Genomic DNA, 20,898 nt, shown 5'->3' with positions numbered 1-20,898 from the left:
ATCCCCTCCCCTTCCCTCCCCCCGTCAACTCCAAGAGCGCGCGTGCGTGCGTGTGTGTGTGCGCGCGGGGCCAGCTCACCAAGAACCCTCAGTCTGACTGACAGCAGAACACACACACACACACACATACAATGAGACCCCCCTCCCAACCTTCTCCACACACACACATCCCACCACAACAGCTCTAGATTTATCACAGGCAGCAACCAGAAAACACACATTTGGGATTTTCCATATCTTGCACATTCCGTGACACTTAACCCACCTATTATGATAGTCTTGCACAAATAATGTTCAAGTGGAAACCTTATAATTCATTCATACCACATTCAAATTACACTGTGTGCTGGATGCATCAGTCATCTGGGGCTTTTGCACATATTGGCATGATGCATATTGTGTATTTTAAAGAATAATTATTTTAATGCTTTTCTTTCCCTCAATAAAGCCATTTTTTAGTAGTCTAGAGTTGTGCCACACACACACACACAGGCGACATCACTTTTCCCAAGGAAAAAGAAAAACAAAGTGAAGTGCTTAGGAATCCAATAATTGGTCCATTAAAGCGCCTCTGGTTTGTGTGGAGGTTTGTGGATTCGGCTTCGACCTTTGCTCTTGCCACTGGCAGGAACCAACACGTATGAACTCTCGGGGTCACCAAATAAACGGCCACAATTAAGTGTTTGAACAGGCCACATAGAGAGACATGTCACCTCTCACGGTGCCAGAACTCATGGTGTCTGATGTCCAAATGACATGGTAAAATTCATCATCACCATCACCATCATCTAGAAGCCGAGCAGCTCACAGGTGAACAGGTAGCATTTTAAAAACTCTGAAAGAGTCGAGTGAACTTTCAAATCCCCCAATTGAGTTGTGCTCCAAAAACTTTCAAAGTCATTAGCAATATAAAAATGTCAAAATAATTGAATGCACATGAATTATACATTATTTCATAATTTATTTAATAACTATTTAATAAAAAAGATGTGATATTGTTTGTTAATATTATTAATGAGCGTGTTATTTTAAGCGTCTCTCTGTGGTGGATTGCAGAGGCTGGAGGGATATCCCTCTGTGAGCTGTGGGCTTCATGACATGAGGAGTGTGAGGCATGTAAAGCAGGGCCCCAGCAGTCTGTTGATCGGTGGCAGACTGTCTGGCTGCTGTTCAGCTGCCGGTGTCGCGCCGCATTTTGGCCGCTAGAGGGCGCTAACGAGAGCAGCTCACTGACACTGCTCAGGAACTTTCACAAACAGACCCTCAGCGTATGTACATTCAAACAGCTAAAGATGTGCTGGAATTCTGGTTCAGATATTTTCATATTCAAATTTCAAAGAATGATGATGTTATGCAATAAATAATGATCTGATAGTGAATGTTGTTATAAAGTGTTACAAAAAATGATGTAAACCAAACCAGGTCCATTGGTTTCATTCTTGCAAACTAATTCCCATAGTTTGGTTAAAAAAATAATGCCAATAATATAGCTTAACCGCATCAAACCACTTTTAATCTGGCAGTATCTCAACAGGCGTCTGCTAGCATTCACTTAAAAAATGATTCAAGATTTAAAAAAATAAAGATGCAATTCGAAAATATAGACCTTCGAATACTGCAAATACTAGATATGAGTATCTAGAGACAGAACTAGAAACTAGATGGATGGATGGAAGGATGAATGGATGGATGGGTATATGGGTGGATGGATATATAGGCGGATGAATGGATAGATGGATGAACGGGTGGATGGATGGATGGATGGATATATAGATGGATGGGTGGATGAATGGATGGATGATGGATGGATGTATGGATGGATGGATGGATATATAGGTGGATGGATGAATGGGTGGATGAATGGATGGATGGGTGGATGGATGGATGGATGGATGAATGGATGGAAGGATGAATGGATGGATGGATGGATGGATGGATGGATGAATGGATGGAAGGATGAATGGATGGATGGATGGATGGATGGATGGATGAATGGATGGATGGATGGAAGGATGAATGGATGGATGGGTATATGGGTGGATGGATATATAGGTGGATGAATGGATGGATGAACGGGTGGATGGATGGATGGATGGATGGATATATAGGTGGATGGATGAATGGATGGATGATGGATGGATGGATGGGTGGATGAATGTATGGTGGATGGGTGGATGAATGTATGGTGGATGGGTGGATGAATGGTGAATGGATGGGTGTATGGATGAATGGATGGATGAATGGGTGGATGGATATATAGGTGGATGGATGGATGGATGGATGGATGGGTGGATGAATGGATGGATGGATGATGGATGGGTGGATGAATGGATGGATGGATGGATGAATGGGTGGATGAATGGATGGATGGATGGATGGATGGATGGATGGATGGATGGATGGGTGGATGGATGGGTGGATGAAAGAATGGATGGATGATGAATGGGTGGATGGATAGATGATGGATGGATGAATGGGTGGATAAATGGGTGGATGGATGAATGGTTGGATGAACGGGTGGATGGATGGATGGATGGATATATAGGTGGATGGATGGATGGGTGGATGAATGGATGGATGATGGTTGGGTGGATGGATGATGAATGATGGATGGATGATGAATGGGTGGATGAACGGGTAGATGAATGAATGGATGGATGAACGGGTGGATGGATGGATCGATCTTTGTTCTGAAGACATTTGGGCTGTTCAAAATGATTTTAAATAAATATTAAAATAGGCTATATGTAAAGAACTTCAAATATCGTTAATTTATGATAAATTGCTTTCAATGTCTAATAAACGTGAATATGTAATGTGAATATTTCTTCTTTGTAATTCATTTTCACTCATTTGATGCTCAAAGTGACTCTGTTTCATCAGAGTAAACAAGCGAATCAAAGCCCTCAGTTGTCACTCATCTCTCAGTCTGTGCTCTTACTTCGCTCCGTGTCTCTCTGGCTCGACTGCGTCTCTAACTGAAAGCAGATGCTGGAAGCAGCACTGAGAATCTGGGCTCGTTTAGCGCTGCCTGTTTGAAGATTTCCTCTTTATTCTTTCTGAAGCTTTTCACTGTACGCCTTGTAAACAGTATTAAATTGACGAATCTCTCTGGCGACAGCGATGGAGGCTGGTGCCGCGTGTTTATCGCGATGCTAGTGATGAAGTGCTTGATATAAACGAGTGTTTGGGCCGGTCCGGTGAGCGTGCAATAAGGAATATTTGCGTGTGTTTGTGCCGTGAGATGATGTCATACCTTACGTTCAGCATATGGGCACAACAGCGTTTGATTGACAGCGCAGACTGTGAGGGTTTTCAGTGACACAGCATGGGGACGATTCCCTCTAAATGTGTGTGTGTGAGACTGAGCGCACAACTCCAACACAACACAACTCTAGGCTTCTATTCAGGCCTAACGTGTCGCACAGAAAGGGGAGGAGAGGACACAGGAAGAAAAGAAAAGTGGAAGAGGGGGTGGGCAGGAGGTCAATAATGATCTCTCGGCCTCATTTAATTGGGATGCGGTCAGTGTGTGTGTGACTTCACTGCATTCCAGCTTGATTACCCTCATTCATGTTGCCTAAAATTAAAATGAATGCGAGAAAATATCCCGCTGAGACGGAAAGCGGGGAAAAGGAAGAGACCCAGGGAGAGGGCATTCCCAACGTGAGGGGGGCGGGATGACATCACATTCCTAGAGCCAGATTTATAATAACCACAAGATATTGCTGTAATTCAGTCCATCTCAGAGGGCAAATGTGGACGGTGGAGGTGCGAGTAGCTACATGTACCCAAATAATCTTTTAGATTGATGGCTTAATCGAATTGAGAAGACTTCAATCGATCGGGTTGAACGTAGACTTGAAAATGACTATCTGACATTTATTTTATCTTTTCACCAGCACTTAATCACTCCACAACCCTAAATGCACTTCCACAACAAAATATAAAAACATACTTCTAATCCTTCCTTCTAGGCAAAAACAACGACATTCAAGAAGGGAATTTTCATCAATCCGAATGCATCCAATCCGATTTAAAAATTCTGAAAGTTTTGTTTAATGCATTTGTTTAGACAACACAAGATTGAAATTCGTCACCCAGCACACGTTTAAATACTCATAGGCATTATTAAGGTATTAAGATGCGTTTTGGTTGATTGGATCACAAGTAGATGAGAGAGACACATTCCCGTTTACACCTGGTGTATTAATCCGTCTCTTCTGTCCACTTTCAACCACTTCTGTCCTGATTTCTTGGTCTTTGGGCGGGTAAATGTATGTTTTTTTCAGATCTTTCGATCTAATGGACAAAATAAGCTTGCGCAATTTACATATGAACACGACGGGAGACGACGGAAAAACATACGGAGAGCAGCAGCTTTCGTTTCTGCTCTGACAGCAGCAAGATTACGCTGAACACTGTGAGTGTGTGTTAGAAATCAGGAATGGTGAGAGAACATTGTGCTTGGTACATTTTTTGTCTTCAAACCAAACTTAGGTCTAAATCCCGTCTGGCTAGTGCGCTTCCCATAATGTTTACGCGTTAGGTCAGTAGGCGGAGAGTAGGCGTCTTTATTGGCTGTTCGAACACATTCGATCACATGAGCGTTTACACTATGAAAGCAATCCGGTCGAATGTGTTTTCGACTCCCTCTGGAAGTGGTCAAAAGTGGACAAACGTTTTAGACCACGTTTATACCTGTATTTAGCATCGTAAATACAGTGATCAGATCGACCAAAACACATCTTAATACCAGGTGTAAACAGGTTCATGGTTTCTTTTTTTTGTGCTGGTGCACACGCTACACAACACATGGCAGATTAGTTTACTTGAAACACTATCAAACTATCTGATTAATATGTAAAATGACCAGTCGCCATTCATTTTGTTTACATGACATGCTGATAAAAATCAGACTTCTTTCAACAACATTAAAGATTCTTACTGATCCACATACTTTGTCGTTTATATATATTGTTTTTATACTTAAAATCACCGACTATCAGTAGTTTTATATTGTACAATTGTTTTTGATTGAATGGGAAGAGAAGTTCATTCCCAGCTGCTTAGTTTAGGTTACGGCTTCATACTCTACTGAAGACTTTTTATGAAGCATATTCCTATGGCACAATTGAACAGAAAAACACTTCCAGAAGCAACACCGCTGAAAAACTATCCTCACTTTCACCATGGACCAACAAATGACTAGTTACTGAAATCTTGTCGTGTTGTGTCTGGTTAGGACAGGCTGTCAGGAGAACCGAAACACACTTAGGAACTTAATCCTACCAAGTCCTTTAGATTCATCTGCTATCTGTCCTGCTGTCATGCTCATGGCTGTAGATGTTAAACACTGTGTGTGTGTGTGTGAGAGAGAGAAAGGCTCTGTGAGGTGAAAGTATAACTCTGAGGAGTGTGTGTGACTGTAGCGAAGATGCCGATCGCGCTGAACACATACTGTGAAATGCCTCAGTGCAGCGACAGCATGCAGAACAGCACAGGACAGAGACGCTGTGTAGACACAGAAGATGTCCTGAATATTGACTCACACTGGTGATCTAATCAAAAGACACATAAACGAGCAGCTGCGGACAAACACGGAGAAAACAAACATCCCTCATTTAGCACAAAGACAGAGAGACAGCTGGGCCGTCTCTGATGGACCTGCACATATACATGGTTGGTAAAACCATAGTCAATCTACTGAAATCCATTGCGAAACGAACGTACTGACATCATCTTTAGGAAACTTGGTTACATAAAAAGCTTAAAAATAGCAATATTCATGATGCTTTTCAATTTTATATCATAAAAATATTGCAAAAAAAAGGCACAAGCATTAAGCATATATCATAAAAATGTTGCAAAAAAGGCATGCACAAACCAAAATCGATACAAAAATTGAGTACAGTAGCAAAATCAATGCTACGGAAAAAGTCAAGAATCTGTACGCTTTGAAAGTCTCCATAGATTTATTTTTCAAGTCATTTAACTTTTCTTCAGATAAGTCTAAGTCTTTCTAATCAAATCTGAGGAAGAGCTGAAGGGCTCAAATGTCACTATTTACTAAAATCCGGGATGAGAGCTTTCAAAGCAAACAGATCCTTTATTTATGTTTTTTCAATTTATAATTTCTTTTAATGGCCATTGCAATATTTCTATGATATATAATTTAGCAAGATCATAATTATTGTAATTTTAAGCTTTTTATTTGACAACTACAGTATCTTCCATTTGAAGGAAACTCTATCGCCCCCTAGAGTACTGAGGTTTGTTATTGCCACAGAACACATGTTAATGTAATTATGAAATCAAAGTATTGATTACCATAGAAATTACTTCCAACTAATTCCTGAGTTTTACTAATAAAAGCAAAAAACCCAGTTACATTAAGTCACTTAATGTAAATCATGAGCTGTGTAGAGTTCTGTCCAATATTAACTTCAATATCATGAGCGCATAATGCGGATAACTTTAACACATGTACAAGGATACCAGAGAGCGTCCGCACAGAGCTCCAGCCCACCAATCACTGGAATGACATCAGTAACACATCAGACGTTCATCTGCCTTCCATCTAAAAAGGACAATAAACAGACAGACAGACAGATAGACAGGCAGATAGATAGACAGACGACTGATAGACAGTCAGACAGATGATTGATAGACAGACAGACAGATAGACAGACGATTGATAGACAGTCAGACAGATGATTGATAGACAGACAGACAGATAGATAGACGATTGATAGACAGACGATTGATAGACAGACGACTGATAGACAGACAACTGATAGACAGTCAGACAGACAGACAATTGATACAGTCAGACAGACAGACAGACGATTGATAGACAGTCAGACAGACAGACAATTGATACAGTCAAACAGACAGACAGACGATTGATAGACAGACGATTGATAGACAGTCAGACAGACAGACAGTCAGACAGACGATTGATAGACGATTGATAGACAGACAGACAGTCAGACAGACAGACAGACAGACGATTGATAGACAGACAACTGATAGACAGTCAGACAGACAGTCAGACAGACAGACGATTGATAGACAGAGAGACAGACAGACAATTGATACAGTCAAACAGACAGACAGACGATTGATAGACAGTCAGACAGACAGACAATTGATACAGTCAAACAGACAGACGATTGATAGACAGACGATTGATAGACAGTCAGACAGACAGACAGTCAGACAGACGATTGATAGACGATTGATAGACAGACAGACAGTCAGACAGACAGACAGACAGACGATTGATAGACAGACAACTGATAGACAGTCAGACAGACAGACAGACAGACAGACGATAGATAGACAGACAGACAACTGATAGACAGTCAGACAGACAGACGATTGATAGACAGACGATTGATAGACAGACAATTGATAGACAGACAATTGATAGACAGAGAGACGGATAGACAGTTGGACAGACAGACAGACAGACAGACAGACGGATTGACAGACAGTCAGACAGACAGACAGACAGATAGACAGACAGACAAATCTATCTATCTGTCTGTCTATCTATCTATAGAAAGCAGCCTTGGTAAATCCAGCATTAGAAACTTCTTTAAAAAACATTTTTTTTTTTTTTTTTTTTTTAATCTAACAGACTCCAAATCATTCTGATAGCTAGGTGTGTGTGTGTGTGTGTGTGTGTGTGTGTGTAAATTAAAGCCTTTCTGGATATCTGTGTTACTACAGATATGTACACAAGCACAGTCTCCTTTTATCTCAGTCTCGTTCATCACTCCATCCATCAATCCAATCATATTTCTAAACAATGGCACAGTTTGTGTGTGTGTGTGTGTCTTTGAAGTCGGGGTTGAAGCGTGCTTAATTTAACTGTGTGTTGTGGTGGTTCTCGCTGCCATCTCACTGCTACTGCTCAACGTAACACACACACATACACACACACACACACACACACGCATGCACGCATCAAACGGTCAGACAGCCCCTCTGACATCACTCTGTACGCACGTCCACTCCAGCTGTTGTGTTTCATCCAGGACACACCCACCGGCTTATGAATGATTATTAGTGTTATATTAACAGATATAATGAACACACACACACACACACAGTCTGGCTCCAGTGGATTAGATGCTGCTGGCGTTTGTTTTTAGCTTCTGCAGTGCGAGTGTGAATGCAAACACACTCAACAGCCTCCAGACTATACACACACACACAAACACACACACACGACAACCTGAAAGAAAAGAGTTGAGTAAAGTCTTCTCTGATAGGCTCTTTCACACCCTTCATATTACAGAATCGCTACAATTAAAACAACTGATCTGATTGGATGAGTCGCATTCAAAGCCTTTTTATAACAGTCGATACACACATATCTGTGACTATACAAATATTAAATTCAGTATCAATGTGCAGAGTTGCTAAAAAGCTTGGCAATCTACAGTTAACATCGTGAAGTCTATTACTTGGCAGAAGAATGATTTATTCTTCTTTTTATTATTAATAAATGAAACTATTACAGTGTTTGCACAGCAGCCTGTACTGATATTTCCCAAACAATCAGATCCAAACTTTGAATCAACCCTAAACATTAAACTTCTGCAATTAATTCAACTTTATGGACAGAAAAACTTTTTTCAAACTCTTTTGTTTGAAGAAAAAAAAGCAGTGTTAGAAGGGTGTCTATTTTATTGTTATTGTTTTTATTAAACACCTAGCAACCATTCACAACACCCTTATCAACTTATCAGTAAGCAACAGAGTAACACACACAATCCTGCACTAAACTGATGTTACGAACCCTGCATTCACACCGCAGCTGTATGTGGCCATATCTGATTTCACCCCTGAAACTGAGAGCATGTATAAATTCATGCATAAATACAAAAAAATATATATTATAAATATATAAAAATTATAAAAAGTATTATTAAATTATTGTAAATTATATTATTACAATTATTAAATTAAATTATATATATATATATATATATATATATATATATATATATTTTTTTACTCACTTAAAATTCAATTTGATGGAATTTTACTATACAATTGAAATTCGTAAATCTTTGTAAAAAAAAAAAACTAACTTTTTTTAAGATAGATAGACAGACAGACAGGTAGATAGATAGACAGACAGACAGACATACGGATAGACAGACAGACGGATAGACAGACAGACAGACAGACAGATAGATAGACAGACAGGTAGATAGATAGACAGACAGACAGACAGACAGACAGACACACACACAAACAGACAGACAGACAGACACACACAGACACACACAGACACCCACACACACACACACACACACACACACACACACACAAACACACAGACAGACAGACACACACACACACACACACACACACACACAGATAGACAGACAGACAGACAGACAGAGACAGACAGACAGAAAGACAGACAGACAGAGACAGACGCACACACAAACACAAACACACACACAGATAGACAGACAGACAGAGCAGGAGCTTAATCATCTATAAATATGCATGTTTTTCCCTTATTATTGTAATCTATCATTAACTGAAATAAAATGAAATATAAAAAACATGCTAGATGCCAAAGAAACATTTCTCATTTTCATTTACTTCAATCTAATGTACTAAAATAACTAAAACTGATCTAAAAAAAATAATAAAAACTATATAGAGATATTTAAAAAACGACAAAAAAACAACAACAAAATTACTAAAACTTTACCCCAAATTAAAATGAATATGTAATAAATAAAAACTATAATATAATCTTAATGATACTAAAATAACATTAAAACCAACAATCCGATTTGAGGAGATCAAGATCAGGCAGTGTGAACGCAGCCCAACTCTCCCCGACTTTACTACAAGAACTCACACTAAGACTATGGCAACAAATAAACACACACACACACACACTTTCATTCCATCCATGACACAGAGTAAGAAAGAACAAACAGAACTTTACACACACACACACACACACGTGTGTGCGGGCTCCCCTCCCCTCGCGCTCTGGCAGTGTACGAGGGCAGTAAGGCGCCAGTGGAGTGCGCCGTCTCTCTGGGGAACAATACTGCAGCGCTTCATAAAAACTTCAAACGCTCCTGCCAAATGTTTTATAGGTGCTTTAAAGGGTTACGGCCCCCGGGGGTCCGGGGTGGAGGGGTGGGCTCTGTCTCACTCACACAAACGCACACAATATGCATATAACAGGTGAACCAGACGCATTTACGCACATCATTTCACTGCTATAAATGCACAGAGGACGGTGTGTTCGGATCACATATAGTCTTACAGAACATCAGATCTTCAGCAGCGGATGCAGAAGAACGTCCGTTATCATCCGGAGCTGTAATCAGACCCTGTGATGGGAATAACAGGCTGAGATTGGTGCGGTTTAAAGATAGAGGGTGAACCTAGAGATGAGCTCCTCAATTAGGAGAGTTATAATTAAATTCACACCAACATGTGTTAAACTACTGTATACTAAAAAAATGATGAAGTTTGTGCTCTATAAAAAGTATTGTCTGATTGCCATAGGCTTGTGAAAAAGTGCACTTAACTGAACTGAGTGTGCACTTGTAGTGTACTTCAAATCTTTAAAGTTTACTTTTAAAATCTGTACTTGCAGATAATATAATATAATGAAATAATAAGTGTATTTAAAGACAGTACACTTCCATGACTGTTCCCTAACACTCTTTGAAATCATGCCAAATGAAAAGTTTCCCTTTAAAGTAGATTTTAAATCATTATGTATTCATAATCTTTTTATGCATTAATAAACTTTAAAGAAGTACACTTATTTTGATGCATTGTAAACATCTATATGTTATTCAATATTACTTGTAAAGGTAATATATTTTATATGTACTAAATTGCAACAATGTGTCATTGCAAATATATTTAAACACAAGTTTCAATAGAAAAGACATTAAAGTATATTTTAGTTTACCATAAATTACATATTAAGTGGGCAAAAAGCACTCTTAAATTCAACTAATTCCATCTAATATACATTTAATTGCAGATAACATGCAATTAGTGTCTAATATACTATATTAAAGTATATTATTTTCAAATTAAGTATCATCTTCTTAATAGTATGCTAAAGTGTACTTCTTTTTCACAAGAACATTTATATACCATGGTACTTTAAAAAGTGGGGTCCAAAAAGCATGGTATTTTCAGAGGTATATATTCATAATAATACCATACTGCAAAATACTAAAAATAATAATACTAATAATAATACCTAAAAAAAACCTAGTTGCTATGTTCACTATATATATATATATATATATATATATATATATATAAAATATAAAAAGTTTATACAAAATTTATATATATTTTTGAATTCTATTTATCATAAAAATAGATAAATATATCATAAAATATATATAATATTTGTATTATATATATTGTATAAATATATATATATATATATATATATATACACACACACACACATATATATATATATATATAAGAGATGACAATATAAATATATAAAATATATAAAATATAAAATACAAAATTTATAAATCAACATTTTGGAAAGATTTTGTTCACTGAACTGAGTGCAATTTAATATATATTATATAAAAAAGTATATAAAAAATATAAAAATATACGCATTTTATATATTTATATTTTTATACATTTTCTATTATAAATATATATATATAATTTATAATATAATATATATATAAATATATAATTTATTATCAAAAATTACACACACACACACACACACATACATATATAATAAAAATAATTAAAATGAACAAAATTTATATATTTATTTATATATATTTTAAATGATATATCAAAAAATAATATATAAAAATATTATATATATATATACACACACACACACAAACAAACATAAATATATATAAGACATGACAATATAAATATATATTATTAAATATAAAAATATAATAATAATACTAATTAAAATGAACGAAATTTATAAATCAACATTTTGGAAAGATTTTGTTCACTGAACTGGGAGCAATTTAATATATATTATATAAAAAAGTATATAAAAATATTATATAATTATACAAATATATAAATTTTATATATTATAAAAATAGAAAAAAAAAAACATTAAATATATATATATATATAAAATTAAAATGAACAAAATTTATAATCAACATTTTGGATAGACTTTGTTCCCTGAGCGGGTCGCAATTATACAACAGTTTCTCCCTAAAGACGATATGCAATGCTGCCTTAGATTTTGGCCAGATTACGCCAGCTAACCTTTTTAGAACAAATTGATCATCGTTAGCGTGCTTACAGCGCCTTAAAACACTGTCTACATAGGCAGCTCACAAGCTTCTGCAGCAGAGCCCCAGTGAGCTGCAGGAGAGCTGTGTGAATCAGATCCATTCAGGGTCTTTTGGGAATGTTTTGCTAACAGTATTTGCAGATCCGCAGAGGGCTAAATTTAGCGCAGGTCTTCCCGGAGTCTACACGGTATAATTAGGAGGTGTGAGAACCCTGCTACAATTCTAAGGTTACTGTCGATAACCGTCACAGCCACGGCCTTAAAGGTGCAGCGTGTGTGTGGTCTTCCACACGCTCCACTGCACTTTAATGTGAGTGTGTGAGGGAGCACTTGTATAGCAGTGTGTGTGTGGTCTGCCAGTTTGTGTTGTCCGTGTTTGTTTGTGTGAGGGGAACTGTTCTTGTGAGAGTGTGCGCGTATGTTTGTCGAGTGTTTCCCACACTTTACTTAGTAGAAGTGACACTCAGTCAATCAGAGAGCGTCTATTATTTCACTGAAACAGACGGGGAACAGAATACAGCGGCCCCAAAACAGATCTGGACACTTCAGTCACACTTAAACATGTCTGAACGTCACTGCATTAGACGCCAAATATCAAATCAAGTGTCATTTATTGTAATAAATGACCAAAACTGCACTAAAACATGTTAGGTTTGAAACGCTAAACACTAGTGTTGAACATGAAGACTGTCAGAATGGTGTTTGTTTGTGGTTAGAGGATCAAGCTGATGGTAAATGTGAATCTACACCTTGAGGAGAACCGACTTCACGCATTAACACTCAACATGCTTTTTTTTTTTCTTTCTTTTTTTTTTTTTTTTTTTAAATCTTCTGCTCACCAAGGCTGCATTTATTTGATCAAAATACAGTAAAAAAACAGTGAAATATTATTACAATATATTATAACTGTTTTCTATTTGAATATATTTTAAAATGTAATTTATTCCTGTGATCAAAGCTGAATTTTCATCATCATTACTCCAGTCTTCAGTGTCACATGATCCTTCAGAAATCATTCTAATATGATGATTTGCTGCTCAAGAAATATTTCTGATTATTATCAATGTTGAAAACAGTTGTGCTGCTTCATATTTATGTGAAAACTGTGATACATTTTATATATTTTTGTGGATTCTTTGATAAAAAGAATGTTTAATTTTGCTTAAGTAACTTTAAGTGATTTTTGAAAGAAGAAAAAATGTTTTTCATTCAAAAATCACTTAAAATGAATATATATATAATTAAAAGATATTAATATCAATATATTTATAATTAATTATTAAAATATATTAAAATATATTTTTAACATTTATATATATATATATATATATATATGTTAAAATATATTTAAATTTATATATTTATTTAAAATTTATATATATATATATATATATATATATATATACTTATTTTTAATTATGAAAAAGTTTTATATATTTATATAGTTTTAAATTTAATATATCATAAAGATATAATAATAATAATTATATATATATATATATTATATATATATATATATGGGTGACAATACAATATAAATATATATTATTAAATATAAAAATATAATAATGATAATAATAATAATTAAAATGAACAATTTCTAATCAACATTTTGGAAAGATTTTGTTCACTGAGCTGGGTGCAATTTAATAAATATATTAATATAATAATAAAAAATATTTAATAAATATATAAAACGTAATTTTGTTTATTCCTGTGATCAAAGCTGAATTTTCAGCATCATTACTCCAGTCTTCGGTGTCACATGATCCTTCAGAAATCATTATATATATATATATATATATATATATATATATAAAAAGTTATTATTAAACATTATTTCTTTGCAAAGAATATTGAAGGGATTTTTCCGTTACCGGACTGTTGCACTCTATTATGAGACGCGTGGAGGATTTCAGTGCAGAGAAGAGACTCTGAATCACACAATACTGCTGGAGCTGTAAATGAAATGCTCATATTAATACACGTAGTAAACTACAAACACACACACACACACTCTCACACACACACACACACACACACACACACACTGCAGCTGCTCAAAACTATGCTTTCATCAAATGGACAGCCATAAGACTATGAGCTCATGCTAGGAGCACGCACACACACACAAACAGACTTGCGTCTCATGCCAAAACACACATCATCTGCAACAGTGCTTGTGTATCAGCTTGAGTTTGTATTTGTACATGATCCCATAAATCAACGTTCATCTGGAAGAGAAATCCGCTTCCGAGCTACAGTGTAAAATATTATTGCACCAAAACTTTTACTTCGCACTCGTGTGTGTCCGTCAGTCGTGAAACAGAGACAGTAAACACAATATCGATAATAAACTCAGCGCACCACAACACGGCCGATCAACAGAAGTAAACGCTCTTGCTACTCAAAGCAACACAAATGAACATTAGAAACAAGAAGAGTCTGTAAAACTACGGTCCATCTCGCTTTAGAGTCGTATTGTTCATCCAGTCTAATGTGTCTGTTCACAAACAATCAGAACAAGGTTTAACGTCACTCTTCATTTGGATAAAGCTTCTGTTCTGGTGGCAGATTCAGTGTAGACTCATTCTCAAGTGCATCTGTTCAGTGTACTTTGCTCATTGGAGGATCCCAATGGAGTATTCACAGTTTGGATAAGTCCTGTATGTGTACAATTTGGTGGAAGGGTATAAGGGTGTCCTGAGGAAGAATGCATTGACAGAAAAGATCATGACCTAATGTTTGTTCGGTGGTTTCGAACCACCACCAGCAAGCTGTAAACATTTCACTTCTGAATACGTATGGAAGAGCTTCTGTCAAGGCTGAACTTACACCTTCTGGAACAAGAAAGCAGTTAAAGTGGCAAAAACTCTACTGTTACATGTGATAATGCTGATGTTACCCATGTGACCAGTTAAAGTCAATATGAAATTATGAAACGGTATTCTACCTCAGTAGTGTGATGTATTTACTTAGGATATTTAAGACTCGATTTTATATATTGTTCAAAAGTTTGGAAAAATTACGATTTTTAAATGTTTTTGAAAGAAGTTTCTTCTGCTCATCAAGAATGCATTTATTTGATCAAAAATACAGTAAAAACAGTAATAATGAGAAATATTATTACAATTTAATATAACTGTTTTCTATTATAATATATTGTCAAATATAATTTATTACTATGATGCAAAGCTGAATTTTCAGCATCATTACTCCAGTCTTCAGTGTCACATGATCCTTCAGAAATCATTCTAATATGATGATTTGCTGTTAAAGAAACATAAAAAATTGCATTTATTTGAAATAAATGATAATTATAAATGTATTTATTGTAATTTTGACCAATTTAATGTGCCCTTGCTGAATAAAAGTATAGTGAATAAATAAATAAATAAATATAGAAATCCCAAACTTTTGAACAGTAGTGTGTATATATATATATATAGGGCTGTCAAATGATTAATGGCATCCAAAATAAAAGTTTGTGTTTACATAATATATGTGTGTACTGTGTATAATTATTGTTTATTTCAATACACACACATGCATGTATATATTTAAGATATATTTGCATGTATGTACTGTATATAGATTTATATAATTTATATTATATATAAATATAAGTATTTTATATATAAATATATACATGCATGTGTGTGTATTTATATATACATATTGATTATACACAGTACACATATTTTTGTAAACACAAACTTTTATTTTGGATGCAATTAATCATTAATCGTTTGACAGCACTAATATATATATATATATATATATATATATACACATACATAGTTTCAGAAGTGGAAAAAATAATTCAATTTTGACTATAGATTATGAAAATAATGTGCACTGATGAATTATTCAAGATCAGAAACATTAAGAAAGTCAATTTTGACTTCATGTTGACTTTAACTCATATTAGTGATTGATAAGCACTTGACATTGATTTTCCCATAAGGTTATTGTGTTATTATTGTAGTGCAGGTGATCTGGGACTCGTTACGTCACCTGATGAACAATAAAAGTGAGCAGATCAGTCCTGGTGAAACCACTTAGGTAAACATAAACCCTAAGACCTTGTGAAGTAAGAAGCAAGTAGGAAAACACCAAAATTCAGTAGTCTATGCACTTCAGTCAGTGTGTGAGTGTGTGTATTTACATGTGTGGGCGATCAAACAGTCGTGGCTCTGCTGTACTGCAGCGCGAGCGGAGAATACTCTTTGAAGCGGACGCAGAGTTTCCCGCGTGTCCATGGGTTTTGTAGTGTGAGCGGGCAAAAGTCGTCCTGTAGCCATTTCTCTCTCCCTTCCACCAGCAGAACCAACCCAAAGTGCTCCAGCTGCTCGCTGCCGTACACACACACCTCTGACGCGCACAACGGGTAGCCGCACTGATCCGCCGCACACGTGCACTGCTGCGCGGCTTTCTGCAGGTGATGGCATACGGCGTTGATCTCCTGGACGACCAGACGAACCATCTCTTTCGCCGACGTCTCTGGAGTCACACGTAACTACAGGGGCAGACAAACATACATATGAAGTCAGCAGATGAAGTCTGTTTAGTGAGCTATAGTCAGGTGTCCAGCTCAAATGCTAATAATAATAATAATAATAATAATAATAATAAATCCTGAGTGGTAGCAAAGAAGTAGCAAAAAGAATGCAGAATTATATTATATTTATATTTTAGATACATTGTTAATATAATATATAATATAATATAATATATAATATAATGCATATAAAATAATATGAATTTAAGAAAATAGAATTAAAATGGGGGAAAAAATTATCACAAAAATTCACATGACTTCTGGGATAAAAGTTCCAAAAAGGTAATATTAATAATAAATATTTGAAATGGCACTTACATAACATTTTAATTAATAAAATATGTATTTAATTATTTTGTATAACTAAGTAAATTGTATATATATTCATATTTATATACAATAATTATATATATATTTAATTAATGGAAGAACACTTCATTTCCCAGAATGCTCAAATTTAGTCAATACAACTAGTAAAATTAAATTAAATTATGTAAACTAAATTAAAATAAATTCATTAAATATTTTATTTACTGATAATTTATTGATAATTATTTATTTTTATTATAAATACAAATTTTTATATTTTATTAAAATATTTTAAATATATGTAATAAATATAATTTAAATTACAATATTAATTAAAAAAAGAATTCAATCATGTGAGACGCTTCTGGGAGAAGGAATTAAACCAAATAATTCTGATGACAGTTTTTAAATCAGGCATTTCAGAATGACCAAACCAACATTTGAGATGCTGTGATGCGATTGGTCCGCTGGTTAGACCAGTTATCCAATCACATCCTCTGATGAGGCAAAGTCAATGTCCAATGTAGTTTATTTGCATGTCCGTCTCAAAAAATGCACCTCAATTGAGCGCTTACATTTTTTCATGCACATTTTTAGAATTTATGTACATCTTGGTGTTTCCACCCAGCGTTCTTTTAATGTGATATCCCAAAATGCACATATACATAGGTGAATGGAAACATTACTAATAATGATTTGTGCATCGGCTCACAAACACTCACTTTGACACTGGTGTCCTTGGGTAAACCGGTCCGGTATTGTGGGTAAACTCTCAAAGTGGTGTGGCACGGCCTGTGAGGGGAACCGCTGGAGTGGGCGGAGAGTCGCTGGACGCCACTGTCCTCTGATAGGGTGCGCACAGGCGCAGGGCGGGGTTCAGGGGCAGAGAAGCAGAGATCGAAGGAGGAGGGGCGTGTCCAGCCCTTGTGACTGGAGGAGTTGGTGGGTGTGGTTGGCATTGAGACAGGAGGCGGGTATTCCAGACTGCTGGTGCGGACGCACAGCGCCGTTCTCTTCTCCGTGACCCGTAGCAGCTCGATCTGCCGGCTCGGGAGGATGAAGTCGCTATCGAACACGTTCACGTGTTCCCGTCTGCTCACTCCTCCTCCGGTCTGCAGCACATCCGGCTGAGAGGAGCGAGGCGATGACTGCGAGGAGGAGGAAGGGTGGGTGGACGCTACAGATCTGAAGCTGGTAGGAGATGGTGGAAGCAGGTCCAGTTCTCTGGTGCTCTGGGCCACGCTGGAGCTGTACTCGCTATCAGTAGTGAGGAACACCTCGGATGAGTTGTCCTCATCAGACAGACCGTGGGAATCTTGGGAAAAACAAACAGAAAGAAGGAATAATTCATTTTAAAGGGGTCCTATTTGACATTTTCAGCTTTCTTCAGTGTGTAATGTTGCTGTTTGAACATGAAAAAGCTCTGCAAAGTTCCAAAGTCCCTCTATATCAGTGTCAGTGTTTCTGAACTCCCTGAAACACCTCCATTGTAGCCTTGAGTTTTCTTCCGGGAACGAACACACCACAATATTCCTCATTTGAATAATTCCCGCTCAAGGCATATGCAAACAAAGGGGCGGGGCCTGGTTGAGTTAGTTAGTAGTGTGTTGAAACTGGTGGTTATAGAAAGGGGCGGGACATTTCCAAACACGCTGGAAGCGCTTGACCAATCACAACACACTGTTCCAGCTGACCAATCAGAGCACATTGTGCTTTTCAGAAGGAGGGGTTTCATAGAGACAGGAGCTAAACAGAGCGTTACTGACAGACTGGGAAGTGAGGAGCTGCAACAATGGAATAAAATAATGTTAAAACCTGCTCTAGTAGAGCCCAAAAACAAAATCAAGACTTTGTAAAAGGGCATAATATGGCCTGTTTAAGTTCACTATTATTTACTCACTCATTTTACTTCAACTCATAATGACCATGGGATGTCAAACTACTAAAAGTATTATAAACATTATATGAAGAACAGACCACAATTTAAGTCATTATTCATTGATAATTTTGCCCTTTCCAACTTTAATTTAAAGTAAATTGGTCATATGGACAACTTTTATGTCCTTTTTTTGGTGTATTCATTCTTTTTGGAGCTTGACACACCATGGTCACTATAAACTATTATTATGCATTAAAAATTATGTGTTTGGAAGAATAACAGTGTACAGATTTGGAACAGCATGAAGGTGAATAAATATTAGTATTTGTAAGTATACTGCTTCTTTAAGATTTTATTTTAGGTAAATTATGTAATTTTATGTATCATTTTGCTTTAAAAACAAAGTTTGAAATTACTGCCATTACCAACTGAAATTACCAACTTTTTGTGTTTCGATAAGATGACTTAATTGTACCTTAACTCATCACAGTTCAAATTTACTTAATCAATAAATATTTCTTAGATTAATACTTCATATTCATCAGGTTCTTTCATACGCGAGTATTTATTGGGGTTGGCAAACAGCAAGGGGTTCTTTAGCCTATGAAAAACTAATAATTAATTAAATCATAAAAATGTAAAATTAAAAATAATTTTAAAATAAAAATAAAACACTTACTAAAAAGATTGACATTTTTTGTTTGCATGTCATATAACGATTAACCAACATCAGAGAACCATAAGTAAATGTGTTGTTATATTACTGAAATATTAACTTAAATTGTCAGGGAGACTTTGGCTGACAAACTAAGTTTGGGAATCCCTGATCCCAGATCAATCCATAAACAGTGAAAACATTCCAAACCTTTTACACAGGTGCAAAACTCAACAATTCCTTCATTTAAAACAAACTGATCTGGTCTGTATGGTTGATCTTCTGTGTTTGATGATCTGATGACATGAAGCCTGAAACACAGTCTAGTTATTTTGTACTTTATCTCATTTTATAATGAAGAGGCGGATCAGGTCAGTCAGGTGAACGCTCTCACCGTTGTGTTTGCGTGTCGTCTCCGGTGAAGGCGTCGGTGAGGGCAGGTAGTCCACCTGAGAGGATGTGGAAGCTGGTTTTTCCGGGATACTCTCTTTGGAGAAGTCAATAATCCAGCTCAGACTCACTCCGGAGCTCTGATGCTTGTATCGTGCCGACTGGAGGACCACCATCCACCGGGCATCACGCCACAGGTCCTCCATGTGCTGAAAGTGAATGCATATAAACATGGGTGAATCATCACAACATAAGTGAGATTCTGATCTGAACATAGTGTATAAGGAACAGCAGAAGCAGCAGTAGATTACTGTTAAAGTTTTGGGTGAATTTATGTGTTAATATTTCGATTGGTGTAAATAAAATGACACAGAGCTGTTTTTGGCGTTGTCAAAATCCTCATAATGTGTCTTGATTTCTGTTAACTACACACAAGAAACAATGCAACTGCTGAATTTGAAATCACATACTTTCTGGGTAACTTGGTGGCATTTGTTGCTAAACCAATATATTTTAATTTGTAAATTAACTCATGAGGGATATACACTGTACATTATATTATATATTATTATATTTATATTTTAATTTATGTTTTATAATTTTATTCACATATATGTAAGTGTGCTTTACACTGCATTCTATTTTTTTTTATTATTATTATTATTTATAGCATATTTGTATTTTTCCCATAAATCCTCATCACAAGATAAAGGCTTTTTTTTTTTTTTTTTGAATTTAAACAAGTAAAATGCAAGTAAAAAACAAGCAAATAAAAT

The 20,898-nt window shown here is 36.0% G+C and overlaps 1 protein-coding gene across 6 annotated transcripts in view; it reads right to left on the bottom strand.

The window, feature by feature from the left end:
* Positions 1-14,508: 14,508 nt before the first annotated feature.
* Positions 14,509-20,898, bottom strand: part of LOC127506037 (ankyrin repeat and fibronectin type-III domain-containing protein 1) — an 81,340-nt gene continuing 74,950 nt past the window's right edge. For all 6 annotated transcript variants that reach the window (XM_051882144.1, XM_051882145.1, XM_051882142.1 and 3 more), the window contains 3 exons: positions 20,127-20,331; positions 17,921-18,513; positions 14,509-16,847 (listed from right to left, as the gene is read on the bottom strand). In XM_051882144.1, the coding sequence (XP_051738104.1) occupies positions 16,509-16,847; positions 17,921-18,513; positions 20,127-20,331 (1,137 nt within the window). In that variant the 3' untranslated portion in view covers positions 14,509-16,508. The remainder of the gene's footprint in view (positions 16,848-17,920; positions 18,514-20,126; positions 20,332-20,898) is intronic.

The sequence above is a fragment of the Ctenopharyngodon idella genome, chromosome 23 (genome assembly GCF_019924925.1).
Source record: "Ctenopharyngodon idella isolate HZGC_01 chromosome 23, HZGC01, whole genome shotgun sequence".
Classification (NCBI taxonomy): Eukaryota; Metazoa; Chordata; class Actinopteri; order Cypriniformes; family Xenocyprididae; genus Ctenopharyngodon; species Ctenopharyngodon idella.
Note: the sequence above shows the minus strand (reverse complement) of the source record. Positions and strands in the feature narration are given on the sequence as shown.